Raw genomic sequence first — 19,361 nt, 5'->3', positions numbered from 1 at the left:
TAGCTTATTGAAAAGTATATGTGTATTAGGATAATAAGAGAGGGGGACTTTCAGGTACCATCTGTGTTGTTGTTGTTGTTTAGTCGTTTAGTCGTGTCCAACTCTTTGTGACCCCATGGACCAGAGCACGCCAGGCACTCCTGTCTTCCACTGCCTCCCGCAGTTTGGTCAAACTCATGCTAGTAGCTTCGAGAACACTGTCCAACCATCTCGTCCTCTGTCATCCCCTTCTCCTTGTGCCCTCCATCTTTCCCATCGTCAGGGTCTTTTCCAGAGAGTCTTCTCTTCTCATGAGGTGGCCAAAGTATTGGAGTCTCAGCTTCAGGATCTGTCCTTCCAGTGAGCACTCAGGGCTGATTCCTTCAGAATGGATAGGTTTGATTTCTTGCAGTCCATGGGACTCTCAAGAGTCTCCTCCAGCACCATAATTCAAAAGCATCAATTCTTCGGCGATCAGCCTCTCACTTCCGTACACCACTACTGGGAAAATCTGTATGGGCAGTTAAATCACCTGGTTCATACCTTCAGACAGGGATGAATTTAGGCTTGATGAATCCCTAAGCTGCTGAAGGTAATGGGGCCCTTTATATGTCCAGCTGTCCTTTGTCAACAACAAATTGTCACTGTTTTTTTGTGTTGAATATATGCTATATGGTAATTTATGGACCTAATAGGTATCTAAAGCCATTTGCACATAACAAAATATGTGTTTTATCAAAGTAATTGTTGAACTGTGATATTTTAGGGAGCAGGCGGGGCCCATTACTTACATCATAGGAGCCTACATAACACAAAACACTGTTGCTGTATGTAGGTTTTATTTATTTTTTATCTTATATTTTGGAAATGTACATCCAATTTTTCCCTTTAAATTTTTTGGGGGTGCCCCAAGAGAGTGGGGCCCTAAGCTATAGCTTGCTTAGCTTATACGTAAATCCGGCACTGCTTGCAGACATCTCCTAGCAAACTTTCTGCCACGCCACCCAGAATATTCAAGCTTTCCAAGTTCCTCTGCTTCCCTCCCCTCATTCCGTCCATTAGCTTCCCTAGGAAGAAACCAGAGGTCTGCAAAGCACAATTGCCCTCAGTTGAGGCTGTGTGTTGCAGCTGCCTTGATCTCCGGCCTGAATTCAGCCTGCGGGCACTTTGAAAGGCCAACCAGAAAGGATAGGCGAGGGTGCCATTACAGAGCACTGAACACTCGGGGAAGCTAAAATGCCTCAGATTCATTTTCCTGAGAAAAATGAGAGCATTATCCCAGCCGCCTAAGTGGTTAGCAAGGGGTCCTTCACTGGTGGCATTTTTATCACCAAGAATCTGTCACAAGAGCGCCTGGACTAAAATTGTCTATCAAAAACTTCACTCTTGTGGTTTATCATCCCAGCAGCTACTCACTTTGGGTTTTAGTAAATCGGGTCCTCCCTTAAAGAGGAGTGAGACCTGGTGGTGTGTTGAGACCTGGAAAACCAACACCCTGTGTTGTGGGTGGGTACGATTGGTCAGCCACAACACCCGATTGGTAGGTCCCTCGAAGCTGGGTGCAATCTGGTGAATGTTACACAGTCCAAACGGTTCGAGGGACCTATTTATGCCCACGCACATGACCCTGAGCTTCCTCTTTCGGCGCTTGCATTCGGAACACCCGCCCACCTCTCCCTAATTTTAGGGCTTTGCGCTTGACCTTGCTATGCCGTCGTGTGTCATTGGGACAGGGGCATGGCAGGAATTTCCCCCACTTGGCTGATCGGCTGTTGCCATTTGGGTTTCGCCTTCCGCGTAGCAAATCGTCACAACTTGTAAGGTTGTGGATAGGCTCTGGTTCAGGTGATAGGGATGGGAGAACGCTCTCGCCATCCCTATGTGAAGGGTATTCCGTTAAAGGAATCCAGGGACTCGATGGTTTGGTCAACCCCTGAGAGGGAGTTGTGCCCGTGCCTGAGTCCAGGGGGACATTTGGGTGGCGGAGTTAGCTCATTCCCAGCTTTCCGCTTATCCAGGTGTTCACCCATGACTGACCTATGCTGGAACCCTGGGTCAGCGCTACCTGCAAGGCAGGGAGCAAGTCAAACCAGAGCCTATGCAACCAGTTACTTTCTGTAATCAATAAAGTTGTGGCCTAAATTCTGCCAAAAACCAAAACCAAAATTTGAGACTGGTGCGAATTTATTTAGGGGGGAGGTCTCTGGGTCTGAACACGCAAAGCAAATAGTCTAATTTGTCAGCGCCTAAATGATATCGAGCATCTTGGCCACAATAAGGAAATTTTGCCCATGGTATGACTATTTTCCACCTTTCCATTTTGACTCTCTGGCACCTTATCTGCATAACCTAGCAATTCTAAAATACAGACGTACTTTTACTCTTGCAAAATTGAATGTATTGCCCTCGGCTGTATTTGAGGGGAGATTCCGACAGATTCCACATGAAAAACACTCATGTCCCTGTGAAGATGGCAATACTGAATCGGTGGCGCATGCCCTTCTGGCTTGCACTCTTTATAAAGACTTGAGGAGCGAGATTATCACCCCTCTTTTATTGTCCATTCCGGGTCGCCCAACCACTGCCACGGTGTCCTTTCTCTTGGCAGATCAAGATGAGCCAGGAACAGCAAAGGCTGCAAGGTTTTTAGCTGAGGCAATCAGAATATGACCCACCATTTGACTATAGATTCAAAACCCTAAAATGTATTTTATATATTTGAATTTTTGTTTCTATTCTTTGTATATCGTATTGTTGTTTTATTGCTATAGCCGATGGCTGACACAAATAAAGATTCAGTCATTCATTCTGTCCACCAAAGCGAAGCAACCTAACAGATCACCGCTGCAATGGGTTCTTATGGGAATCTATTGCCATCTTCAGCCCAGAAAAGGAACTGTCTTAAATCTGTGAGCAAACCAAGCATTTGTCCAAGGTAGATCTGGGTGTATTTTGCATCTGCTTGCAAAAGTGTTTGGGTTATTTTTGTATCTGGATGATATTATAGGGTGTGTGTTTTTGGTATGCAAAAAGCCCTTTGCACATCTCATATTACTCCTTTGACACTCGTTTCCATTCCACAGGCAAAACGAAGGTTGCAAAGGGGGTGCTTTCCGTATGAGAAATCCATAACTCAGGTTCATTGCTCCAGGCTACCATGAAACAGTTCAAGCAACAGACTGCAGAGGGGTGAGATTTTCCTGCCTCCGCTCTCTCAGATTACTGCAAAAGGGAGGGGAAACTATACATGGTTCTTTAGCCACATTTGGCCACAAGGGCTTAACTATAGCCATTTTTTGGTGTATATAAAATGGTTTGGTCAGGAGGACAGCTCAAACAATCTTAGAGTTGGAAGGGACCCAACAGGATTGCCTTCAGACAGCTCGGGGCTCGGATAACTCCATACCCGCCAACATTTCTCCAATGAAAACAGGGAAATCCTAAGGAAAGGCAGGACATTCCGGGATCAAATCAGAAACCAGGACGGCTTCTCCAAATCAGGGACGTCCCTGGAAAATAAGGACACTTGGAGGGTCTGTAAATACTGGTGGGTGATGCCCTGGTCCACAGCCTTTGTAGGCTATTTTCCCTTTCCTCTCATCTGACTCTGCTCTGTGAGTCTTGTTACACACCCTCCAACATTTCTCCAATGAAAATAGGGACATCCTATTCCATGATAATAATAATAATTTTATTATTTGTACCCCGCCCATCTGACTGGGTCGCCTCAGCCACGCTGGGTGGCTTCCAACATATATAAAAACATAATAAAGCATTAAACATTAAAAAGCTTCCCACTATAGGACTGCCTTCAGATGTCTTCTAAAGGTTGTATAGTTGTATAGTTACTTATCTCCTTGGCTCAGGGGTCACATAACTCCATACCCCTCCAACATTTCTCTGATAAAAATAGGGACGTCCTAAGGAAATAGAGACGTCCTATGGAGAAGTGGGACGTTTCAGGATCAAATCAGATTTACAGCTTCTGTAAATCTGAGACTGCCTCTGGAAAACAGGGACACTTGGAAGTCTTTTCCTAGCTGTTTTCTTTTACTGCTGGCTAAGCACAGTCAAGGGGAGCAAGATAGAGACAACTTTAGGCCCAAAACAACCTGGTGGGCTATGAGGTTTATTATTTCCCTCCTTCCTTTAGGAATTCTTTTTTTTATTACTTTTTTATTCAAAATTAAAACAAAACTTATTATCCAGAAACATATCATCCTATTTCCCCCTTTTTTCCTACCTTCCCCTCCCTCACCCCACAGAACCCCCCCACCCCCGACTTCCCTCAGTTCCAGTCTTTGATTTCTCTAAAAACGCTGTTTTCTGCATGTTACACAGTTGTATAGAACCTCAAACTATTTAAGTAATAATTATCAATAAAAAGTTTGTGAATGTTTATTCAAAACCGGCCAAGGAGTCCAGTTCGCTTTGTTGCATCTTCAAATACTTTGTAAAGGGTTCCCATTCATCCTTAAAGTCACAGTTATCCTTGTCCCGTAGCTTGTATGTCAGTTTTGCCAGTTCTGCATAGTCCATCAATTTTTCTTGCCATGATTCTTTAGGTGGGGTTTCTTCAGTCTTCCATCCTTGTGCTATTAAAACTCTCGCGGCCGTTGTCGCATACATGGAAGATGTTTTTCATCCTTTAGGAATTCTTACGATATCACTGAAGAAAATTTGGGAAGGGGAGTTTTTGCTACCCCTCTGGGGCCTTGGAAGCCACAATGCTCAATTAAAACACATTTATGTATGTCAGGTTCTAGATAATTCATGGAGGGACACCGACACAAAATGTGAGCTGTTGCCTAGTCTATGTCCCTCTCAGTCACTGTGTTCCTGTGTTCACTGTTTTCTGAAACATAGTCCTGGCTCCATTCCACAGACTGGACACTGTGAAGTCTTATGGTAGTAACCAAATACAGTGGTACCTCGGGTTACATACGCTTCAGGCTACACATTCCGCTAACTCAGAAATAGTGCTTCAGGTTAAGAACTTTGCTTCAGGATAAGAACAGAAATCAGGCTCCGGCGGCGCGGCAGCAGCAGGAGGCCCCATTAGCTAAAGTGGTGCTTCAGGTTAAGAACAGTTTCAGGTTAAGAACAGACCTCCGGAACGAATTAAGTACTTAACCTGAGGTACCACTGTAGCTAACAACAAGAAAGCAACAACAACAAACCAGGCAAATCCCTTCTTCAATAAAAGTAGAGAAGAATGGACTCGGGAGAACAGGATGGGGATGACTGGGGAATTCATCCCTGTCCACCAACTTCAACCAATGAAAGTTCTTGGCTGCTCTCATTGGCCTAAACCAGGGGTCAGCAACCTTTTTCATCCATGGGCTGGTGCACCATCCCTCAGACCATATGGTGGGCCAGACTATATTGGGGTTGGGGGGGAAATGAACAAATTCCTATGCCCCACAAATAACCCAGAGATGCATTTTAAATAAAAGGACACATTCTACTCATGTCAAAACACGCTGATTCCCGGACCGTCTGTGGGCCAGATTGAGAAGGCGATTGGGCTGCATCTGGCCCACGGGCCTTAGGTTGCCTACCCCTGGCCCAAACCAAAGCTGGGAGGTTTATTCTACAAGTTGTCTCCAGGTGTCTCTGCAGCAAATACTAGGATCATAGAGAAGCAGAAAGAGCCCGTTCTCGCTGTTGCTGTCTCCACTGTAGGCTGTCACAACTGGGGCGGAAGGATGGGAGCCATGTCAGATGTGGTTTCCTCAGCCAAGATCTCCTGCTCTTCTGGGCTTTCTTTGACAGAAAGAATGATGTTCACCACCTTCTCTTCAAAGTGCACCTGCCTCCTTGTGGGCGGTGAGCTCAAAGAGGCCTCGACGGTGTCCAGTTTCTTGCAGCTTTTGAAGAAGCTCCTCAGAAACCCAAGAAGGGAGTTGCGTTGCCCTTGAGGTGCTCCCCTGGGGAAGGTATAGGTTTGCTCGGTGTCGCCTGCATCCGTCATAGCTACAGCTGCGCTTTGGGAATCCGTGTATTGCTCTTCTCCAGGTGTTCTAGTTTCTTTCTGTTGCTTACTGAGCAGGAAGTAGGTGAAGCCGGTGACCACCAGCATCGTACCTGAAGAGAGTAAGGAAAGAGACAGAGAGAAAGGTCTAGGGGTCTTGGTGGACCTCAAGCTGAACATGAGACAACAGTGTGAGGAGAAAAAAGCTAATGCTATTCTAGGCTTCATCAGTCCAGATCAAGGGAAATAATGGTACCACTCTGTTCTGCCTTGGTCAAATCACACCTGGAATCCTGTGTCCAATTTTGAGCACCACAGTTTAAGAAGGATGTTGACAAGCTGGAACGTGTGCAGACGAGGACAACTAAGATGACCAAGGGTCTGGAAACCAAGCCTTATGAGGAATGGTTGAAGGAGCTGGGAATGTTTATCTTGTAAAAGAGGAGATTCCTGCAATCCATCAATGACAGATAGCCATCCAACCTCTGCTTAAAAACCTCCAAGGAAGGGGAGTCCACAGTGTCCCAAGGGAGACCATTGCACTGTCAAACAGCTCTTACTGTCAGAAAGTTTTTCCTGATGTTTAGTAAGAATCTCCTTTCCTGGGGGAATTTCTTGCATATGTGGTGGACTTGCTCCAAGATTAAAGCCGTTTGGGATACCATATATAATGAATTGAAAAAGGTATTTAAGTATAATTTCAGCAAAAAAAAAACCAGAGGCTTTCCTGTTGGGGTTAATTGAGGAAATTCAAATGAAAGATGTAAATTTGTTCATGTATGCAACAACGGCTGCAATAATACTCCTGGCCCAGAAATGGAAGCAACAAGAACTCCCCGCATTGGAAGATTAGCAAGTAAAGATGGTCGAATATGTGGAGCTGGCGAAGCTGACGGGGAAGATTCGGAATCGCCGAATCGCCTTGTTTCAAAAGGACTGGGGCAAATTTATACTCTATATGAAAGAAAATTGTAAACAGTTGAATACGTTTGTAGGTTTAAGTTGAAATGTTTGGTAATGGGAAATTAAGGAGCTGATTTACTTATAAGTAGGTGATTGTTAAAAGATTGATTTAAGGTAAAAAAGTGAATTTAGTAATGTGGAGAAATTGGAAGTCTGTTAGAGGGAAGGAAGGAGGTCGATGCTTTATTTAAGCAATGTTTTAAGTCATGAATTATTATTTTTTTATCCTTTGATACTGAAATGTAATAAAATATGGAAAACTTAATAAAAATTATAATAAAAAAGAAAGAATCTCCTTTCCTGTATCCTGAAGCCAGGATTCAAGTCTGACCCTCCAGAGAAAACAAGCTTTCTCCATCTTCCATGTGACAGCCCTTGAGATATTTGAAGATGGCTATCATATCTCCTCTTTTCCAGGCTGAACACCCCTAGTTCCTACTAGTATACCACACCATACTCAAACCAGTACAGTACACCATATCATAGCTTATATGGCATGGAAGTTAAGGCAGCTGCTTTAATTCATTAGCTTGCAACATCCATGCTTTTCGGTGAATCCTTTGTATTGCTTTTTTGAATCCTAAAATAATGTTTGGATTACAGCTACTGTTTACTGTATTTGCAAAAAAATAAAAATTAAACCCCCATTCTACTGGTTATTCCCAGTCACCCTCTTACCTGGGATAGTGACGTGCCAAACTATGACAGGGTGCAGGAAGCAGGCTACTGAGAGCAACACATACATCAGGAACTTCTGGAAGGCCCCCCGACGTCTGGCGTGCTTCCAGCAAGTGTGCATCCCAGATCCCGTATTGGGGCTGCAGTGGAAGTGGAAGGATGAGAAGCTGGCTAAAGCAAAACATCAGTCACCCTCAAGGTGAACTCTCAAAAAGAGCTCAGCGTCAGCCCAGAAGTGCTCCCCCAAGCTGAATTGTAGGGGGGAAGGAGGGTTGGGGGAAGGAACACAACTCACGCGCAGCAAGCTGTCAAGAGAAGGCCCGCAAAGTATGCTGCTTCACACAGGGACACGGCTATCCCTGAAACACTGAAGAACGAGAAATAGTTAACAAGCGAGGAACAAGGAGCAAATGGCAACCCCCCGCAGCACTCAGTAATAATAATAATAATATTTTTTTTATTTATACCCTGCCCTCCCCAGCCAATGCCAGGCTCAGGGCAGCTAACAAGCAATAATAAAAACAAGTTGAATGAATACAACTTAAAAACAAGATTAAAATACAACATTAAAATATTTAAACATTAAAATATTACCGTATTTTTCGCCCTATAGGGCGCAGTTTTTCCCCTCCAAAAATGAAGGGGAAATGTGTGTGCGTCCTATGGGGCGAATGCAGGCTTTCGCTGAAGCCTGGAGAGCGAGAGGGGTCGGTGCGCACCGACCCCTCTCTCTCTCCAGGCTTCAGGAAGCTATCCGCTAGCAGTGGGAGAGCTGCGCAAAGTCGCACAGCTCTCCCACGGCTAGCGGAGAGCTTGCCTGCACCCAGAAGCTTGGGGCGCGCTGAGCTCAGCACACCCCAGGCTTCGGGCTTCGTTCAGCTCTACGCTAGCCGTGGGAGAGATGCGCGACTTCGCGCTGCTCTCCTACGGCTTGCGGATAGCAGCCTGTTCTGGGGGCTGGGGTCGGGGGAAGCTCGGGCTTCCCCCGCCCCAGCCCCGCACCTGGGGGGGAAATAATTTTTTTTCTTTATTTCCCCCCCCCCCAAAAAAAAAACTAGGTGCGTCCTATGGGCCAGTGCGTCCTATGGGGCGAAAAATACGGTAGAATGCAGCCTCATCACAGGAGGAGAAAGGAAAAAGGAAAAAGAAAGAAGGGGAGGGGAGGGAATCAAACTGGCTCCAAGCCAAAGGCCATGTGGAACAACTCTGTCTTACAGGCCCTGCGGAAAGAAATCAGATCCTGCAGGACCCTGGTCTCATGAGGCAGAGTGTTCCACCAGGCCGGAGCCAGTGTTGAAAAGGCCCTGGCTCTGGTTGAAGCTAATCTAACTTCCTTAGGACCCGGGACCACTAGGGTGTTGCTATTTATGGACCTTGAGGCTCTCCGTGGGGCATACCGGGAGAGACGGTCCCGTAGGTACGAGGGTCCTAGGCCATGGATAGGGGAGCATGCAGTGCTGTGCAGTGAAACTTTTCGTAGGGGAACAGCTTGTGAAGGCAATTTGGGAGAGTGATGTCCTGATGTCGCATGTGCAAGCATCCCACCTCCCTCCCTAATCTGGGCAGAAGCTTCCCAGGCTTTGGGAAGGAGGCTTCAGGCCCCTGACAGGATGCTGAAGCCCTGTTGCCTCCTCCTCAAAGGACCCTTGACATGACCATAGTGCAGTATTCAGCATCCTGTTGTCTGGCTTCGGGGAATCGACTTTCTCCCCCATGGCAGTAATCAAAAGATAAAATGAAAGGAATGTCTTACCAGTTAGAACCTTTAATAATCACAGTGAGAGAACAAAGAAATGGCAGTGCTCCCAGTTAAGGGCTACTCCCCTCCTCTGTCCCTATTAATCTACGTCACTCCCACGTCTTGTAACCTGAGCTTGAACCCTCTGCGCTTTCTGTTCTAACACTTTCTGAGCTCTCCGTGTTCTTGGAGAAGGGGGTTGAATGCTGTCCAGAGACTGCGCATCTGTTAACTCTTTCTCTTCTAGTGTAGCTTCTGCTAATGGTTCCCCATCCAGTATTCCCCAGCTTCTGCCTTCTGAACTATGCCCCTCTGCAAACCACTGTTCCAAATCTATACTGCCTTCCTGCTCCTGAGAAGAAGCAGGAGCAGGGGGTGGCTCCCACCATTCCTCCACAGTGCAGCCCTCCTCAGCACGGTCCCTGACATCTGTATATGGTGTATGAAGTCAGGCCCAAGTTTGCAGAAGTCCTTACATCGACCAGCACAAGCTTATTTGGTGCTCTCTCAAATCCACGTTATTTCCCCACAAATAAGACAGTCATACTCACAGCAAGTAGACAGCCAGGCTCTTGAACTGACCCAGGAGCAGTGTGTCTGTACCAACGCCAATGAGCACTGAAACAAAACACAGATGAGAAGAAGGAATAACACTTGGGATCTGGGGGCATTGGGAGTCATTTCCCTCTGTTGTGCAATGCCCTCCAAAGATAAACAACTCCATGGGTCAGCCCCCCAGAGGGGCAGCCATTCCTGCCTTGCCAGTGGTGGTTTCCGGCAAAATCTTGCGGAGCACATATGACCCCACAATATTTCAGTGAGTTCTCAAGATTTTAGCCAGATCTTTTGGCATGCAAAAGATCTTGTGAATCTGGGATCTTTGACCCGGAAACGACAACTAATCCAGAATGCGGCAGCTGGACTGGTGACTGGGAGTGGCTGCCGAGACCATATAACACTGGTCCTGAAAGACCTACACTGGCTCCCAGTACGTTTCCAAGCACAATTCAAAGTGTTGGTGCTGACCTTTAAAGCCCTAAACAACCCCAGCCCATTATACCTGAAGGAGCATCTATATGTCCATCATCGAGCCCGGACACTGAGGTCCAGCGCCGGGGTCCTTCTGGCAGTTCCCTCACTGCGAGAAGTGGGCTTACAGGGAACCAGCAGAGGGCCTTCTCGGTAGTGGCGCCCATCTGTGGAACGCCCTCCTATCAGATGTCAGCCCATGATATCATGTGCTGTGTTCACCACCCTCTGTAAAGACTTTCTGTCCTTGGCTGTCAAGCTAACGTACCACACTGTGATACAATATGAGAGGACACTTTCTATTGTGGACCGGTAGAAGGACGTCATCAATTGTTGTTTAACATTGTTCTTTTGAAAGACCTGGAGGAAATGGAGTCTCTGTTGGGCCTTCCTAACCACCTGAGTTATATTGTTTTTCCAAGTGAGGTCTTCACAAAGGTAGACTCCCAGGAATTTAAAGGAAGAGACTCTCTCCACACACACACACCCCCGATATACAATGGGGCTAGTTCCCCTCTCTTCCTCCAAAAGTCCAACACCATCTCCTTTTTCTTGCTAATATTTAGGTGCAAGTTATTCTCTAGGCACCATGTAGATACTTTTTGAACCTCCCCCTTGTGCGCTGATTCATCTCCACCTGTAATTAGACCCATTATGGTAGTATCATCTGCAAACTTAATAATTGCAGTAGATGGATCAGATGAAATACAGTCATATGTACAGGTAGGGACTCAGAACACATCCCTGGGGGGGCAGTGCTGAGCTTCAGGGAGGTAGATATAACAGGCCCAATCCTCACTGTTTGTGTCCGATCCCTCAGAAAGTCTTTAATCCAGTCACAGATGGTAGAAGAAAGGTCTAGTTCCATCAGCTTTTTGATAAGAATGTCCGGAAGGATGTTCCAGTAAAGGATAGGGCTATCCACTGGGCTGCATCAACAAAAACCTGGTGACAGGACCACTCTCTTCTGCCTTGGTCACATCACACCTGGAATACTGCATCCAGTTCTGGGCACCACAGTTTAAGAAGGATGTTAAAAAGCTGGATGTGTGCAGAGGAGGGCAACCAAGATGATCAAGGGTCTGGAGGGAGATAGACTGAAATTGCAGAGTTTTGAGAAATTAAAAAACAAAGTGCGAGACTGGCTTCATTATTATCAGATAATGGAGGCATACAATTTGGACAAGAAAATTGGCTTCCAGGTGGAAAAATCAAAATTAGAAACAGAACTGCTAGAACCCAAAACTAAGATTTTGTCAAAGATGTATAACTTGCTGTTGAAATGGAATACACAGGATGAAACGGTGAAATCTGCTATGATTAAATGGGCACAAGATGTTGGACATAACATAATGATGGCTGACTGGGAACAGTTATGGACCACAGGTATGAAGTTTACGGCATGTAATGCCTTAAGAGAGAATATTATGAAAATGATATACAGGTGGTACATGACACCAGTCAAGCTTGCAAAAAATTTATCATTTGCCCGATAATAAATGTTGGAAATGTAAAAGAGACTGAAGGTACATTCTTTCACCTTTGGTGGACGTGCCCAAGGATTAAGGCTTTCTGGGAGATGATTTATAATGAAATGAAAAGGGTATTTAAATATACCTTTCTGAAGAAACCAGAGGCCTTTCTCCTGGGCATGGTTGGCCAATTGGTGCTAAAGAAGGATAGATCTTTCTTTATGTATGCTACAACAGCAGCAAGAATACTTATTGCAAAGTATTGGAAGACACAAGATCTACCCACTCTGGAAGAATGGCAGATGAAGGTGATGGACTACATGGAATTGGCGGAAATGACTGGCAGAATCCGAGACCAGGGAGAAGAGTCGGTGGAAGAAGATTGAAAGAAATTTAAAGTTTATTTACAGAAATATTGCAAAATTAATGAATGTTAGAATGATGTCAGAATGAAGTTAAGTGGTTTAAGCAGCAATGTTATAAAGGTGTATGTAAAAATGGATTGTTAACAGGTGAGAATCCAAAGTTATAATATATTATGTTAAAGGACTAAGATAAAAACAAAGAGGGAAAGAAATTGCTGAATTAATTAACTGAATAGGAATACAAAAAAGGGAGGTGTGAGGAGGTCAGGGAAACAAGGAAATGAATGTAAGGTATGGAAAGACTGGTGTATTTTTTAAAGTGTTTTTTATCTTTTTTGTATTTTCTATTTTTTTATTTTTACTCGTCTTTCTTTTTCTTCTTTTCTTTAATTCATGTAATTCTTTTCTTTGAAACCTTAATAAATATCTTTTTTTAAAAAAAAGATGATCAAGGGTCTGGAAACCAAGCCTTATGAGGAACGGTTGAGGGAGATGGGTGTGTTTAGCCATGGGTGTTTAGAGGGTACTGAGAGGAGATATGATCATAGACATCTTCAAATATCTTCAAGGGCTGTGACATGGAAGATGGAGCAAGCTTGTTTTCTCCTGCTCTGGAGCGTAGGACCTGAACCAATAGCTTCAAGTTACAAGAAGGAGATTCCAAGTAAACATCAGGAAGAACTTTCTGACAGTAAGAGCTGTTAGGATCCCTTGGGGGAAATGGCGGGACAAGAGGAAGTCTGGATAAGCCCAGATAGAGAGAGAATACCTAGCATGTATGTCAATGAATGGCAATAACTACAGCATTCATGCCACCGAAAAGGCTCAGAGGAACTAGGCACTGTAATGAGCTTTGGCTTGGGTAGTCCTGGTTCAGAAGGAAAGCATTAGCCCTTCCCAGGGATCTGAATTGTGACGCCTGGAACATTCCATTCCGATCTCCTTTCCTTTCATTCAGTGTTTAATCCCTAAACCAAGACAGGTCTCAACTAGCCATACAGTGAAACAGCTTCGTGTGTCGGTGAGAGAAACCGGCGCATTCCAATTACTCAGCAAGCCAAAGCGGGAACGAATCACACATTATAGGGCAGAAACATTTGCTAGTTTGTGCAAATGCCAGTGTAAAGATGGCAACATTACGCGTTTCCTTTTCTCGTGTCTGCAAACTTGCAGCGGATATGCACTAAGGAACAATAGCTAATTATGAATGTGCTTCCATTTGTTTTTACAAAGATACATCTCCACAGGGGAATCCTGCTTTAAATGGAATTTATATGCAGAATTTGGCGCTTCCAACCCTATCAAGTTTGCCTAAATGAGTCCATCTCTCGCATTGAGCGCCTGCTTATGTCTGATCTACTGGTTCGTGGTCAAATAAAGTTGTTGTTTTTCCTTAAACAGTCCAACTAATGATATGCAAAATATTACACATAATATATGTATAATACATACAAAAGAGTCAATATTTTTGCATAAGTGGTGGGGTTGGTTTTTTTTTTTTTTTTACAGCTATGTGCACTGGTTACTTTAGGAAACCAGGAGTATTTAACACATAAAAATTCTACACGGAGTCATGTGATAACCATTCATATTTTTAGCGGAACCGGCGAGAGGAAAATGGGAACCTGAAAAATTCTGTTGGATAAGCTCCACGCAGTGCCAGGTTTACGTATAAGCTAAACAAGCTATAGCTTAGGGCCCCACTCTCTTGCCCCCCCCCAAAGGAAAAAACAGGATATATATTTCCAAAATATAAGATAAAAAACAAATAAAATAAAACCTACATACAGCAACAGTGTTTTGTGTTGTGTAGGCTCCTATGATGTAAGTAATGGGCCCCGCCTGCTCCCTAAAATATCACAGTTTAACAATTACTTTGATAAAATACACATTTTGTTATGTGCAAATGGCTTTAGATACCTATTACAGTGGTACCTCATGTTAAGTACTTAATTCGTTCCAGAGGTCTGTTCTTAACCTGAAACTGTTCTTAACCTGAAGCACCACTTTAGCTAATAGGGCCTCCTGCTGCTGTGCCACCGCCGGAGCACGATTTCTGTTCTCATCCTGAAGCAAAGTTCTTAACCCAAGGTAATATTTCTGGGTTAGCGGAGTCTGTAACCTGAAGCGTCTGTAACCTGAAGCGCCTGTAACCCGAGGTACTACTGTAGGTCCATAAATTATCATATAGCATATATGATGCCCTAAACTGTTGAAGGTAATGGAGCCCTTTATATGTCCAGCTGTCATTTGTCAACAACAAATTGTCTCTGTTTTTTGTGTTGAATATATTGTATATGGTAATTTATGGCCCTAATAGGTTTCTAAAGCTATTTGCATATGTAGAATGTAGGCACCCTGTATATAGAAATGATCAAACCAGTGATATTTTAGGGAGCAGGCTAGCAGGCCATTACTTACATCACAGGAGCCTACACAACACAAAACGCTGTTGCTGTATGTAGGTTTTATTTTATTTGTTTTGTATCTTATATTTTGGAAATGTACATCCAGATTTTTTTCCTTTAGTTTTTTGGGGGCCCCCCAGAGAGTGGGGCCCTATGCTATAGCTTGCTTAGCTTATACGTAAATGCGGCACTGTCTTCATAGCACATAAATGTCTTCATGAAATAGAAGTAACTGCAGTGTTTCTGCAGGAGTCCCTCCCAACACGACTGTGTGAGATCATACCTTGAGGTGGAGATACTGGCGACTGAACCTGCATAGCTTATGCCTGCGTGGCACAGGATTTAGGTTCCTATGGAATCTTTTCTATTGCTAACAAATCTCCATGCACCTTCTGAAAAGTCCAGTGACAACACTTTTGAGCTGGAAAACTACAGACTAATTTAACGAACTGCAGTTTACTTACTTGCATTGCTTACATCTATTCGGCTTTGCCGAATGCTTTCTTGTTCGTTTGCTTTAAATAATACTGCTGCAAGGATGGAACTCAAGATTCCACTCATGACTATTATTTGAGCAAGGGGGGGGGGGGGAATTTACCCTGTTAGATAGCGATCTAGTAATGACTCCAGTGATCTGAAAGTATTTGCCGCACGGTGCAGTCCTTTCCCCGACTTGTGGTTGCTGGGCAGGCAAGAGCAGCCCGGCCCTGCCCAAGGCATTTTGCTGCCTGAGGCAAAGCAACACAGGCCACTCCCACCAAGTCTACTTCCAGGGTACCAAGGCTGGATCAAGTTGTTATGGCACCTGAGGCAGAAAAATCCTACAAGCATCTTTGAAGATGGCTATCCTCTGAATTCTTCATACAGACCTCCCAGCCTGTCCCCCTGTACAAGAGTCTCATATCTGTCTGCTTAATGGCATGCAGTGCTTTTTTTCTGGGGGGTGCACAGGGGTACACACCCCCCTAAACATTTTGTGAATCTAAGTTTGGCCTCATTGAGAGGCAGTATTTCAATATGTGTAGGGAAATGAGAGTACCCCTAAACAATTTTTTTTAAGGCAAAAAGCACTGATTGCATGTTAAAAAAGGTAAAGGACCCCTGACAGTTAAGTCCAGTCACAAACAAATCTGAGGTTGCGGAACTCATCTCACTTTACTGGCCGAGGAAGCCGACGTTTGTCCGCAGACAGTTTTTCCGGGTCATGTGGCCAGCATGACTAAGCCGCTTCTGGCGAAACCAGAGCAGCGCATGGAAACGCTGTTTACCTTCCCGCCAGGGTGGTACCTATTTATCTACTTGCACTTTGACGTGCTTTCAAACTGCTAGGTGGGCAGGAGCTGGGACCGAACAATGGGAACTCACCCCGTTGCAGGGATTCAAACCGCCGACCTTCTGATCGGCAAGCCCAAAGCTCAGTGGTTTACACCACAGCGCCACCTGCGTCCCGATTGCATGTTAAAGGTAAAGGTAAAGGGACCCCTGACCATTAGGTCCAGTCGTGACCAACTCTGGGGTTGGGGCGCTCATCTCACTTTATTGGCTGAGGGAGCCAGTGTACAGCTTCCCGGTCATTGGCCAGCATGACTGAGCCGCTTCTGGCGAAACCAGAGCAGTGCATGGAAACGCTGTTTACCTTCCCGCCAGGGTGGTACCTATTTATCTACTTGCACTTTTGACGTGCTTTCGAACTGCTGGGTTGGCAGGAGCTGGGACCGAACAACGGGAGCTCACCCCGTCGCGGGGATTAGAACTGTCGACCTTCTGATCGGCAAGTCCAAGGCTCAGTAGTTTACACCACAGCGCCACCCGCGTCCCGATTGCATGTTATGTGTACATAATTCCTTACACCAGGAGAGAACGATGAAAGAAAGCATCTACCCTGGTACAGTACTGAAGAACAGAGGTGCTGTTAAGCTAAAATAAAAAATAAAAAAATTGTAGAGGTTGCATGGCCGTCTCTCAGGGATTCTTTAGCAGTGATTCCTGCATTACAGGAGACTCGACTAGAGCACCCTTGGTGTCCCTTTCAATTTTACAATTCTGTGATTCTACAACCTCGAGCAGGAAAGAACAGGCGCAGATAGTTGGAGACCAGCCAGGTTGTCATGTTCCTGCCCACTGCAACATATCTCAGTCAGCTTGAAGCAGCACAGCAACTTTCTGCAAAAGTTGTTGTTCTTAAGGATGGTTCGCCACCTCTGCCAACATTCGCCTTTGCTTTGAAAACAGATTGGTTTCTCCCCCCCTACCCTCAACCACCCATGAATTCACCGCAGAGAGTTACCAGCAAAAACTTCAGGGCAGTGCTAGTTAAAAGATGGGCGTCCTGCCAGGTCTTAAAAACTCAGACAACTAATCTAGTTCATCCTTGCACACCTCCATCACCCTCACCTGGGGCAGGCTCTCATACTGTATTTTGTGAAACCCATATAAACTGGGGCTGGCGAGGGGATCCAAGTCAGATCAAATTTTCATCTACCACAAGCAAAAACCAGGAGGAACAAAGTGGTGAATACCATCTGGGAATTCACATTAACTGAGAAATTGACACAAAGGATACATTTGGCCAGGGGTAAAAAGAGGGAGAGAAATAGATAATCACCAGATTAGTGGCCTTTCATTATGTACACCAATAAGAAAGATGCTGTGCCATTGGTCTTTAAACATACAATATATGGATTATGTCATTTAAATGCTATTTGTTCAAAGGGTCGGACTCTCAGGAAAAGAACTGTGGATCTATATGTACACTGCCCAAATTTATTGCTTATAGATTTACTTTAATTCATTTTGTAATCTTGGGGAGGTTTCTGGTGTCAAAAGTAGTATGCCTGTATAAGAAAATAAAGTAAGAATGAATTTCAAAAACCGAAGTCAGAAACGCAGGGCAGAAAATCACACCAGCAGTGCTTCTTACCTGCTCCAGTGGAGATTCCCAAAAGTCGGCAGGTATATTCCAGAGTATTCCAAAAAGCTGCTTGCTTCATGTTGGCCGGGCAAGAAGCGCTTTGAACTTTTGGAAATCCTTGAGACAGACCTGCGCTCTGACTTCCTGCACTGAGATGGAGTGAGCCTGGAGTCAGGGATCCCCGCCCTTCCCAAAGGAACATCATTCCAATGTGCTATACACAAAAAAGACCCCAAACAACACACCCTTTTTCCACGCAGAAGCAGTTAGCGCTGGTCCCGGCGGGACTGGGCTGTCCTTCTGGAGCTGCCATTGTTCTGCATCCCTTAGTGGGGCAATTAATGATTACCAGGCAGAGTAGGAACCTCAGCCAGTGCCTGAGGGCCACCTTTCCCTTGCTTCATGTCGGCGCATATTGAAGGCGAGCAAAAGTCTTGCTCCTGCACATTGGATGCAGATTAGTTGCCATGGGGCTTAAGGCTTTGCTAGCTGTTTTTCAGAGCGCTCCGGCTCACTCTGGAGAGACCGTGAGGGGTGCAATAGTTCTCACCTGAACAGCAGACATGTCCAAAATGGGATGCCACTTCGCTAAGTATCTGAAAACTCACAGGGTTCTTCATGTTTCCTTTTACGAGACACTCCTCGTCCACATTACAGCCATTTAGAGTGCTTCCCCTTTGGAGAAAACATTGAATTATTTATTCCCATTAAAAGCCAACGCACGCCTTATAATCAAGGAAATTCATTTCCAGATGCAGCAAATTTATCTGCAGTAAGCTGCCGAAGTCTAGGAAGCCTACCCGCGTGATTAAGAAATAGTTCCTATTTAATCTCAAGCATATTTCGCCTAGATTTGCCATTTCGTGATTAAGCAACATTTGGGTTAACTTTGTCTACTTTGCTATAGTCCAATCAAGTTCTGTTTCTAAATTCCTAGCAACACTACAATTTAGCAACAGGAGCAGAAATTCAAATCAGCTTCCAGCAGCACATTTTTCAAATAGCTCTTTCATAATCCAGATTAATTTAGCAAATGCCTGAATCCTGCTTTAAGCCAGTCTATAGCACTGTTCTCTGCACCAGAAGCTCCTCAATTCTAAATAATACATTCACATGATTGATGTTACAGACGGATCTCAAGAAAGGTTCGTTCGCAAAAGGTGCTTCCGGACAGCGGCTATTTTGGGGTGGGCTTCGATCATATACAGTGGTATCTCGGGTTACAAACGCTTCAGGGTACATACACTTCAGGTTACACCAGTGGCGTAGTGTGGGGGGTGCAGGGGGGCCGGCCGCACCGGGCGCAACATCTGGGGGTTAGGGTTAGGGGGCGCAAATCCACGGGTTAGGGGGCGCAAATTACTTGCCTTGCCCCGGGTGCTGACAACCCACGCTACGCCACTGGGTTACACACTCCACTAACCCAGAAATAGTGCTTCAGGTTAAGAACTTTGCTTCAGGATAAGAACAGAAATCGGGCTCCGGTGGTGCGGCGGCAGCAGGAGGCCCCATTAGCTAAAGTGGTGCTTCAGGTTAAGAACAGTTTCAGGTTAAGAACAGACCTCCAGAACGAATTAAGTACTTAACCCGAGGTACCACTGTACCAGCAAACACAAGTTTTGCAACTGAAGGTGGTTTGTTTGAACAACAAACCCATCCCCGTCCCCCCTGAAAAGCAGACTACATGTGAAAAGGAAGTCAGGGAAATGCACCGGAAAGTGTGTGATAACAATTGTGCCTCCCGTGGCATTCTAATGTGTCATTGTGCATAGCTTTTAAACAGAAGGTTGGTGGTTCAAGGCCACCCAGGGGCAGCTGTGGGCAAGATTCCTGCACTGCAGGGG

General features: G+C 45.1%; 2 protein-coding genes across 2 annotated transcripts in view; both read right to left on the bottom strand.

Moving 5' to 3' along the window:
* ERCC6 (ERCC excision repair 6, chromatin remodeling factor) overlaps positions 1-932 on the bottom strand; it is a 318,760-nt gene extending 317,828 nt beyond the window's left edge. Inside the window, exon 1 of the mRNA XM_083505455.1 lies at positions 767-932. The gene's annotated coding sequence lies outside the window, so the exon portion shown is untranslated. The remainder of the gene's footprint in view (positions 1-766) is intronic.
* Positions 933-4,279: 3,347 nt separating this feature from the next.
* TMEM72 (transmembrane protein 72) lies at positions 4,280-18,609 on the bottom strand. The gene is made up of 5 exons (XM_083505503.1): positions 17,527-18,609; positions 9,884-9,950; positions 7,890-7,961; positions 7,595-7,734; positions 4,280-6,066 (listed from the first exon to the last, which is right to left on the bottom strand). The coding sequence occupies exons 1-5, from the start codon at positions 17,720-17,722 to the stop codon at positions 5,669-5,671; spliced, it is 873 nt and encodes a 290-aa protein (XP_083361629.1). The 5' UTR covers positions 17,723-18,609; the 3' UTR covers positions 4,280-5,668.
* Between the last annotated feature and the right edge of the window lie 752 nt (positions 18,610-19,361).

Source organism: Podarcis liolepis (genome assembly GCF_965112155.1).
Source record: "Podarcis liolepis genome assembly, chromosome: 5".
NCBI lineage: Eukaryota > Metazoa > Chordata > Lepidosauria > Squamata > Lacertidae > Podarcis > Podarcis liolepis.
Note: the sequence above shows the minus strand (reverse complement) of the source record. Positions and strands in the feature narration are given on the sequence as shown.

Excerpts from the sequence above, each read along its gene's own strand:
- TMEM72 (XM_083505503.1), bottom strand. The coding sequence starts at position 17,722 with ATGATGTTCCTTTGGGAAGGGCGGGGATCCCTGACTCCAGGCTCACTC. Across the intron at positions 9,951-17,526 it reads GGGAATCTCCACTGGAGCAG|TGCTCATTGGCGTTGGTACA; the intron begins GTAAGAAGCACT and ends GTTTTGTTTCAG. Across the intron at positions 7,962-9,883 it reads AGCCTGGCTGTCTACTTGCT|TGTTTCAGGGATAGCCGTGT; the intron begins GTGAGTATGACT and ends CTCGTTCTTCAG.